This window comes from Giraffa tippelskirchi, chromosome 2, assembly GCF_054371585.1.
Source record: "Giraffa tippelskirchi isolate mGirTip1 chromosome 2, T2T-mGirTip1v1.2.pri, whole genome shotgun sequence".
NCBI lineage: Eukaryota > Metazoa > Chordata > Mammalia > Artiodactyla > Giraffidae > Giraffa > Giraffa tippelskirchi.
This window is the reverse complement of record NC_137276.1, coordinates 220,524,340-220,535,309: the sequence shown is the minus strand read 5'-3', so window position 1 is coordinate 220,535,309 and position 10,970 is coordinate 220,524,340. Positions and strand designations below refer to the sequence as shown.

General features: G+C 39.4%; 1 protein-coding gene across 1 annotated transcript; it reads left to right on the top strand.

Annotated features, from left to right (window-relative positions):
* The first annotated feature begins 4,262 nt into the window (after nt 1-4,262).
* LOC145523183 (large ribosomal subunit protein eL37-like) lies at nt 4,263-4,566 on the top strand. The gene has a single exon (XM_081533008.1). It carries the CDS (start codon nt 4,273-4,275, stop codon nt 4,564-4,566), a length of 294 nt encoding a protein of 97 aa, XP_081389134.1. The 5' UTR covers nt 4,263-4,272.
* Nucleotides 4,567-10,970: the final 6,404 nt, after the last annotated feature.

The following is a 10,970-nucleotide window of genomic DNA, read 5'->3' as shown; positions in this document are numbered from 1 at the left end:
TTATGTTGGAGATGTCTAATATGTTTCTAAAATCCATTATTCAGGAATAGAGGGAGAAAAGTCTCCATCTTTTATGTGCCAGGCCATGAAAGAAAGTGATCATTGAAAAAAATACAAGAAGCCTTTGTCCTAGGTAAGTTTCACATAAAATTCTGCATGTTAGAATTTGGAATTGCTTTGGGATCCTTCCAGGCAATAGCCCATGGGGTGACAGGACAAAATAAAGGAGGAAATGTGCTATCTAAGTTTAATATGTGCATTTCTTAAAATGAGGTTCTAGCTAAAGTAATTCAGAGTACTTGCCCATTGGGTCAGCTTCCAAATAATTTCTGAAAACATTATTTATATTTGGTGAATAAAGAATTACAGGTTACAGACATAATTTAGATTGCATTTAGAGAGCAGAGGATTGGTAGCTGGAAAACCAAATTGAGCTGAATGTTTTTGCTATTATATTATAGTAAAGAAATTTCATTTCTAAATAAATCCCAAAGAACTGAGCAACTGATTGGCATTATGAACAATGAGTTTATTATCGTGTAATTCTTTCTTTAATTCATCTGTTCATTCATTCAATCAATAAGACTGTGTATGTGAAGCCTCGTGCTTAATGCTGGAATATAGTCCTCAAGCTCATGCAATTTATATTTGAGGGTAATTTCTATCCACTCATCCTAAAGTTAAGATTCTTAAAACGTATAGTAATAGTGCATGAGTGTTCAGTAGCTAAATCATGTCTGACTCTTTGCGACCCCTTGCACTGTAGCCCACCAGACTCTTCTGTCCATGAAATTTTCCAGGCAAGAACATGGGAGTGGGTTGTTATTTCCTTCTCTAGGAGATCTTCCTGATCCAGGGATTGAACATCTAAGTCTCCTGCATTTGCAGGGAGATTCTTTACCATTGAGCCACATGGAAGCCTTTACAGTAATAATATATAAAGTAAATACGAAAAAATAGTATTTGGGAATTTACATAAAGAATGTAAATTCTCCACCTTAAGATAAGATAATGAACATAATGGGATATTGTTATATTCAGACGCCAGTTTTCTTGCAATTTAATGGCATTATTTTTGAAACCTGTATATATTTCTTTTGCTTTAGTGTCAGGATACATTTAATAGGAGGCTTCCTGTGTGCTGTTTTCAGTCTTGCATGAATTCTATGTTCCTTAACAGCACCTGAATACAGGTGCCAGAGAGCTGGCAAGCTGGCTTTCGGGGATAATAGAAATTCATGCATCTCATTCATATGGAAATTCCACATGGTGAACAGCAGCCATTTACAAGTCTCCTCCTTTTTGATATGTAAAGTAACTGTTACAACCCCCTCTCTAGAGTATAATTCTAACCTCCGGCTTTCTAGATGACTTGTTAGACTTTTGATCCCTATCTCTGCTAAAAAGGGCTATCTGGTAAGAGTATATATATGCCCACAATATGTTGAATAAAGGCCTTTGTTCTACCGAGCACTGGTCCCCGTGTCTTTCCTCATTCTCTCTCTCTCTCTCTCTCTCTCTCTCTCTCTCTCTCCCCGTTTCAGGCTGTTTCCACGGAGCACAGGTGTCCATCGTGTCTACTTATTTGCCCGGGCTTTCAAGACCTCTTCGAGAGGGCGCCCTGAGCCTACGTAGACGTTGCTAACTCTTTGTCCTAGAGTTATATTGACATACTGTGTAAACCAGGGAATATCAGCCTCTTTTCTTCCTTCTTTTCTTATCGGTGGACTCTGTACCCCCAAGTTCCGGTCCATTAAAGGACCACAACACTTTAGATTTTGATCAATGAATTGAATAGATTGGTGTGAAGAATGGGCTAAAAATAGCAAGAACTCTTCAATAAATGACATAAAACAAAGGAATTTTCTTATCTTATATATTTCAGCTATACCTGCTTTTCAAAGATCAGGAATCCAGGAGTCATAATGACTCCCTTCTGTTCCTTACCAGCTTCTCGATACCCCATTGCCCCACCAAACCAACCTACTAATTCTATGCTCTTAAAATACCTCAAAGACAGCCCCTACTCTCCATTCTCACTGTCACTATCTTAATTTTCCTTAGATTAACAAGATAGTCATTATGTGTTTTTTCTGCCTTCTTTTGGCCATGCTCTGTATTTATCTTCACATGTCACACAGAGCTCATTCTGAAACCCATTCTTCTTTCTTTAATTAGAGTCTCCAGTGGCTATCCAAGCATAGAGTGCACTGCATAAATTCCAAATGCTTTAGTGTCACATACAGGGCCATTTCATACCTATTCCCTTCCTGCTTTAGGGGGCTTTAATAAACACCACAGTCCCATAGGGTACTCTGCATTCTGGTCCCTGAAACATCTCAGTCACCATCATACATCTATTTTTTGTAATACTTTTTTTCCTCAGTGGCTAATCCCCCTCAACCATCATCCATCTGGTAAAAACTCAGTGTTCAAGACTCAGTTCAACTATCTGCTTCTCCTCAAACCGTTCTGAGCAAGGCCTACTCTTCTAACATACTCCTTTGTACTCCATAGTAGCCACTCTAAAACTTGATTACAGGTACCTATCTAAGGATTCAATGGACATGAATTGAATCCATTGATAGGATGGATTCAATGACATGAATTTGAGCAAACTCCAGGAGATAGTGGAAGACAGAGGAGCCTTGCATGTTGCAGTCCATGAGGTTGCAAAGACTTGGACACAGCTTAGTGACTGAGCAACAACAAAAATCTAATGATTTGTCCAAACTATTAGCCATCAAACTCCTTAGGAGCATAAGCTGTTGAATTCACAATTCTTTTCCCAATGTCTTTTGCAAGAAACCTGATATGTATGAAAATCAGCTCTTATTTATTTAAAAAGAAAATCAGTGAACACATAAATATAAAATGCACTGCTTTTTTAATATAGTTCACTCAAAAGAGAGCAGGATACAATATATATATAGGTGACTAAAGGAAAGTGAATATTTTCAAGTGATGAATCTGAATTTTTTTTTTCTGTTTTAGAGAAATAATTGACTCTACAAGTTTAAGGCATACAGCATGATAGTTTGATGTACATATATTGTGAAATGACTGCAGTAGGTCAGCTAATATTCATCTTCTCATATAGATACAATAAAAAGAAAAGAAAGAAAGAAAAAATGGGGGAAATTCTTGTGATGAGAAGTTTTAGGATTTACTCTCTTTTCTATATATCCTGAAGCATAGTTGGCTATAGTCATGGTATTGTACATTCAGTTCAGTTCAGTTGCTCAATCGTGTCCAACTCTTTGCGACCCCATGAACCACAGCATGCCGGGCCTCCCTGTCCATCACCAACTCCCGGGGTCCACCCAAACCCATGTCCATTGTACATTACATCCTTATTTATCTTACAGCTAGAAGTTGATATCTTATGACCACCTTCCTTCAATTCCCCTTCAGTCACTTGCCGCTTCTGATAACTAATCTAATCTCTTTTGCTATGAGTGTTTTTTTTGTTTGTTTAATGTTTCTATTTAGATTTCAGATATAAGTGAAATCATATTGCATTTGTCTCTCTTTGTCTGACTTATTTCCTTTAACATAATGCCTTCAAGATTCAACCATGTTGTTGCAAATGGAAGGATTCCTTACCTTCTTATGGCTGAATAATATTCCATTGTACGTATACTCACAATATCTTTATCTATTCATCCATCAAGTGACACTTACATTGTTTCCATGTCTTGGCTATTGTAGATAATACTGCTATGAGCATGGGAATGCAGACACCTTTTTGAACTAGTGTTTCCAATTATTTTGCATATATTCCCAGAAGTGGAGTTGCTGACTTCTGTGGTAGTTCTATTTTTAATTATAAAAATTTCCATGGATAGGGGAGTATGGTGGGCTACAGTCCATGGGGTCACAAACAGTAGGACATGATTGAGCTACTTCACTTATTTTTAAATATTTGAGGAAATCCCATATTCTTATGGAATAACAGTGATACCAATAGTGCCTGCGTGATACCAGTAGTGATACCAGTAGTGATACCAACAATGCCTGCGTTCCCTCTCTTCCACATACACATCAGCATTCATTCTCTCTTCTTTTTTGGTGATGGTCATTCTATCAGGAATGAGATGATATCTCACTGATATTTTAATTTGCATTATCTAGTAATGTTGAGCCTGTCCTCATGGACCTGATGGCCTTTTGAGTATCTATTTTTGAGAAAGCCTACTCAAGTTCAAAGAACGTCTTCATGTTGAATAAGAAAACAAAATCCGGCTCTTTGGTCTCGGCGGCAGAAGCAAGATGACGAAGGGAACGTCATCGTTTGGAAAGCGTCTGAATAAGACGCACACGCTGTGCCGCCGCTGTGGCTCTAAGGCCTACCACCTTCAGAAGTCGACCTGTGGCAAGTGTGGCTACCCTGCCAAGCAAAAGAGAAAGTATAATTGGAGTGCTAAAGCTAAAAGACGAAATACCACCGGGACTGGTCGAATGAGGCACCTAAAAATTGTATACCGCAGATTCAGGCATAGATTCCGTGAAAGCACAACACCTAAACCCAAGCGAGCGGCTGTTGCAGCGTCCAGTTCATCTTAAGGATTTCAACGATTAGTCGCGCAATAAATGTTCTGGCTTTAAAAACAAAGAGAGAGAAAACAAAATCCGGTTTCAGAAAAGGTACAATTCCCTATGTGTCTGTGAGATACTGCAGACTGTGCTGATTTCTTGCCCTTTCATTCAGGGAAAACAAAGGCAAACACAATTCATGGCAGTTTAGATTACAAACTCTGCAAAATAGGAAGGCAAGAAGAAGGAAGGAAGAAGGACAGAGGAGGGAAAAAGGAAAGGTAGGAAAAAACGTGGAAACTGCCACCAGTTTTTTATAAGGCTACACCTTTTTGATGACACACATCTAGTTATAGAGGGCTTCCCCAGTGACTCACTGGTAAAGAATCTGCCTGCCAATGCAGGAGACACAAGTTCAATCCTTGGGTCAAGAAGATCCACTGGAGAAGGAAATGACAACCCACTGCAGTATTCTTGCCTGGAATATCCCAAGGACAGAGGAACCTGGTGGGTTACAGTCCATGGGGTCGCAAAAGCATTGTACATCACTTAGCAACTAAACAACAACAACATCTAGTTACAGACTGATACATATAGAATTTGGCCCCATATCTATTTCAGTCACCTGTACTTGCTAAACCTGTTCTGATATCCTATATAATTTTTTTCTTGCTGGACTTGAGCCAAAATCCTTCCACTTACATAAACCCTTAGAGTCTCTGTCCCTGACTGATGCTAACTTCTCCAAACTTGTATAACAAAATTGGAAGCACAAATGAACAATCCTTCATTTAATCTTTCATTCAGTTCTTCAAAAAATAATTGTTGTTCAGTCACCCAGCTATGTCTTTGTGGACTTTATAGCTTATGGTGAACAATGTCGAATTCGTGATCTCCGAAGAAGATGTAGCTTCGGGACCAGGGACTGCAATTGATCACTCAAGAGCTTTTGTGTAGCAGAGTTTTGTTAAAGGAAGAAAAGAGACAGAGAAAGCTTCTGACATAGACATCAGAAGGCGGCTGGAGAGTGCCCCTCTTGCTAGTGTTAGCAAGGGAGTTATATACTTTTTTAATTAGCTATTGCAATAAATCAAAAGAATGGCTCAAGGTTGTAAAGATCTTACTAGACCCACTCCCATAATTTACATTTTAAAATAACAGGATTAGCCAAATGGTTTTCAGGAAGGAGAAACTGTCCTGAAGCAGGATACATTGTTGTTATATAATCCTTAGTACAGAGTTTAAACTGAGTTGTTTGTTGTATAATCATCTGTTCCAGGCTTAAAGAAAAAAAAAATTTTTTTTATGTGACTAAGACTAAGGAATGTAGAGGAAAAAAAAGATGTTTGTCCTTTCCTCCTCCTTGAGAATTCCAGATCCCTATCTCCACTTTGAGAACCCCAGACCCCTTTCTTCTCCTGGGGGCGGGGGGTGGAGGGGGGGTGGAGGGGGGATGGGGACCCTGGATTTCTTATCAACCTGCCTAGGAATCAACCTGACTCTCAGACTGCAGCACATCTGCTTACTGTCCTTCACAATCTCCTGGAGTTTGCTCAAATTTATGTCCATTGAATCAATTATGTCATCCAACCATCTCATCCTCTGTCTTCCCTTTCTCCTCCTGCCTTCAATCAAAAAAGAGTAGTTACCTCTAAGGATACGTTTTAGGAGGAAGACCTTAGGGTAGTAATTATATGTGTGTGCATGCTCAGTCGCTTCAGTCATGTCTGACTCTTTGGGACCCTATGGACTGTGGCCCACCAGTTCATGGGTTACATATAGGCTCCTCTGTCCATGGGATTCTCTGGGCAAGAATACTGGAGTGGGTTGCTGTGTCCTCCTCCAGGTGATCTTCCCCACCCAGGGATCGAACCTGCATCTCCTGCATTGCAGGTTCATTCTTTATCGCTGAGCCATCGGGGAAGCCCAATAATTACATATATACCCCAAATCTTAGAAGTAGTAAAGGATAATAGAAAGGGCACAAGTAAGAAAAAAGCAAACAAAACCGTTTAAAATTTAGAATAAAGGTACAAGTGAATGCCTAGGTATTCTAAAAGAGCAAAATGACAGTTTTATTCAATTGTTTAATAACAGTAAAAATCCAGTTGTTTATAATGTGTCCTAACTTTTACATCTCTATATTAGTGTTTTGCTAGTCTCTGACACTGTTTCCTTAGAATGTGGATTCAATCCAAGTTACATTTAATTGTAATTCTTTTTTCTGTCTTTCTGTATTCTTCGCTAGAATCTAAACTTCTAACAGGAACTGCTCATCTTATTCTCCCTATAGTCCTCTTTCTTCATACTCCAATCATTACTTTAAAATCAATGAATACATTATTTTATCAGATTCTGGTAAAGATCCAGTGAAGGAAGAGGTATTAAATGTACATGCTAAGCCGCTGCAGTAATGTCGGACTCTTTGGGACACTATGGACTGGTAGACCACCAGGTTCCTCTATTCATGGGATTCTCCAGGCAAGAATACTGGAGTTGGTTGCCATATCCTCCTCTAGGGGATCTTTTCGACCCAGGGATCGAACCCGCATCTCTTACATCTCCTGCATTGACCTATGCGTTCTTTACCACTAACACCACCCTGGAAATCCATTAATCTTACGTAACTGGTGGTGAGGAAATTGAGCCATAAAGGGGTAAAGTATTGGGTTAACTAAAGGGTTTGCTGCTGCTGTTCTGTCGCCTAGCCATGTCTGACTCTTTGTGACCCGATGAACTGCAGCACACCAGGATTACTTGACCTTTACCATCTCCAGGAATTTGCTCAAACTTATGTCCATTGAGTTGGTGATACCATCCAACAATTTCATCTTCTGTTGTCCCCTTCTCCTCCTCAATCTTTCCCAGCATCAGGGTCATTTCCAATGAGTCAGCTCTTCAAATCGTGTGGCAAAAGTATTGGAGCTTCAGCTTCAGCATCAGTCCTTCCAGTAAATATTCCAGGTTGATTTCCTTTAGGATTTACTGATTTTATCTCCTTGCAGTCCAAGGGACTCTCCGGCAAGAGTCCTCCGGCACCACAATTTGAAAACATCAATTCTTTGACACTCAGCCTTCTTTATGGTACACCTCTCACATCTGTACATGACCACTAGAAAAACTATAGCTTTGATTATACAGGCCTTTGTCGGCAAGATGATGTCTCCATTTTTAAATAAACTATCTAGGTTCATCATAACTTTTCTTTCAAGGAGCAAGTGTTTTTTTGTTTGTTTGTTTAATTTCATGTCTACCGTCACTGTCCACAGTGATTTTGGAGCCCAAGAAAATAAAATCTATCAGTTGTTTCCATTATTTCCCCAACTATTTGCCTTGAAGTGATGGGACTGGATGCCATGAACTTTGTTTTTTGAATGTTGAGTTTTAAGACAGCTTTTTCACTCTTCTTTTTCACCTTTATCAAGAGGCTGTTTAGTTCCTCTTCAATTTCTGCCGTAAGGGTAGTGTCATCTGCATATCTGGGGTTGTTGATATTTTTCCCAGAAATCCTGATTCCAGCTTTTGATTCATCCAGCCTGGAATTTTACACGATGTACTTTGTGTGTAAGTTAGATAAGCAGGGTGACAATATACAACCTTGACGTATTCCTTTCCCAGTTTGGAACCAGTCTGTTTTCCATGTCCAGTTTTAACTGTTGCTTCTTGACCTGCACACGTGTTTCTCAAGAGGCAGGTTAGGTGGTTTGGTATTCCCATGTCCTTAAGAATCTCTTGAAGAAGTAACTATGTTGGTTCATGGTGGTGGTTTATTTGCTAATTTGTGTCCAACTCCTGTGACCGCATGGACTATAGCCTGCCAGGTCCCTCTATCCATGGGATTCTCCAGGCAAGAATACTGGAGTGGATTACCATTTCCTTCTCCAGTGTTGATGGATACTTAACCCCAAATTTGTCATCTAATATTTTCTGGCATTCTATTTGTCATTCATTAATATTTAACCCTAAAGAACAAAATCAGTCATTCAAAAAAAAGTCATCTTAGAGTTTATTGAAATGCTAATGAATGACTAACAGAATGTCAGATAAAAATTAGATGACAAATTTTGAACTTGAAAACTGCAAATAATCAGTCTGTTTACTTATGAATAGGTATTCCCTGGTGGTGCAGTGGTAAAGAATCCACCTGCCAATTTAGGAGAAGCAGGTTTGATTCCTGCATCAGAAATTCCCCTGGAAGATGAAATGGCAACCCACTCCAGTATTCTTTCCCAGAAAATTCCATGGACAGAGGAGCCTCATGGGCTACAGTCCATGCATTCTCAAAGAGTCAGACACATGTCTGAGCAACTGAACACAACACATACACATGCTCATGAACATTCCTTAAGAATAATACCTTTTTAAAACAGCATTCAATTGGAAACACATTCCTCTAAAATTCTAATAGATTATTACTTTAGAACTTACTTAAGAAGAAAATAAAAAATATTTAGTAGCAATATATGTTATATTATTGTAATTTATATAAAGTATGGAAGATATGAATATTTGATACTCTGAAGTGGTAGTAGTAGCTGGTCTGAACAACAATTAGAAAGGATTTTCAATCATGTGGTTATAAAACCTCAGAGAGGAACTTCTCTGGTGGTCCAGTGGCTAGAACTCTGTGTTCCCAATGCAGGGGGCCAGGGTTTGATCCCTGATCAGGGAACTAGATCCCACATGTGGCAAGTAAGACCCAGTGCAACCAAATACATACTTTTTAAAAACCTCAGAGAGCTGCTATAAGGCTTAGGTAAGGGTATATTTTCACTACATTTAGTATGGCCACTGGCACAGAATGAGTACAATGTAAGTTTCTGTATAAAAACAAACAAAAAACTGAAATGAATATTTTGTTTAGGTTTAGGTCTGAGTGTCCTTGCATTGTTACATACTACATTGTTTGTTGGTAGACTGAAGAAAGAAGATTTAATCTCACCAATGCTGGTGGGCATCAGCCAACCCTGAGGGCCTGGAAGAGGAAGGATGATTTGCTCTATTTGAGCTGAGACATTCATCTTCTCCTGTGTTTGGACAAGGATGCTCCCAATCATCAGACATTCCAATTGGGGCTAAATTACACTATCCGCCAAGCTGGGTCTCCAGCTTGAAAACTGTGGAATTTAGCTTTCATAATTGTCTCAGCCAATTCCTATAATAAGTTTTCTTTATGCACACAACACACACACACACACACACACACACACACACACACACACACACACACACATTCTACTAGTTCTGTTTCTGTGGAGAACCCTGACTAATACACCATCCAGTATTAAGACAGTCAACACATTCATCACCTGTAAGTTACCTCATCAATCTTATCTTCACCCTTCCCAAACCAGGAATTCCCTTACATAATTCCTGTCACTCTTGATGAGACTGTGACTGTACTGAACTTTGTAAGCAAAGTCATGTCTCTACTTTTTAATATGCTATGTGAGTTTGTCAGTGTATTAAAGAAGAGATGTTACTTTGCCAACAAAGGTCTGTATATTCAAAGCTATGGTTTTTCCAGTACTCAGTATGGATTTAAGAGTTGGACCATAAAGAAGGCTGAGCACAGAAGAATAGATGCTTTTGAACTGTGGTGTTGGAGAAGATTCTTGAGAGTCCCTTGGACTGCAAGAAGATCAAACCAGTCAATCCTAAAGGAAATCAATCCTGAATATTCATTGGAAGGACTGATGCTGAAGCTGAAGCTGCAATACTTTAGCCACCTGATGCAAAGAGCCAACTCATTAGAAAAGACCCAGATGTTGGGAAAGATTGAGGGCAGGAGGAAAAGGGGATGACAGAGGATGAGATGGTTGGATGACATGAGTTTGAGGAAGCTCCAGGAGATGGTGAAGGACAGGGAAGGCTGACGTGCTGCAGTCCTTGGGATCACAGTGTCAGACATGGCTAGGAAACAGAACAGCAACAAATTGCTTGTTGTTGTTGCTGTTTATGTGGCTCCTTTCACTCAGCATAATTATTTTGTGATCTGCCTATGTTGTTAAGAGCTTCCCTTGTGGCTCAGCTGATAAAAAATCTACCTGCAATGTGGGATACCTGGGTTCATTCCCTGGGCTGGGAAGATCCCCTGGAGAAGGGAAAGGCTACTCACTCAGTATTCTGGCCTGGAGAATACCATGGACTGCCTAGTCCATGGGGTTGCAAACAGTCGGACATGGCTGAGTGACCTTCACTATGTTGTTAAATTTATCAATAGATGATTTTTTTTTTTCATTCAGTGTGTTCTTCCATTGTTAGGTTATATCACCATTTGTTAATCCATGTGATGGATTATTTCCAGCTTTTAGTTATTACAAATAAAGCTATTCAAACACTTGTATACAGTTTTTTGTATGGACGTATGTTTTCATTTCCTTGGGACAAGCTCCTGGGAGTGGATAGCTGGATTTTGTAAAAGCTACATGTCT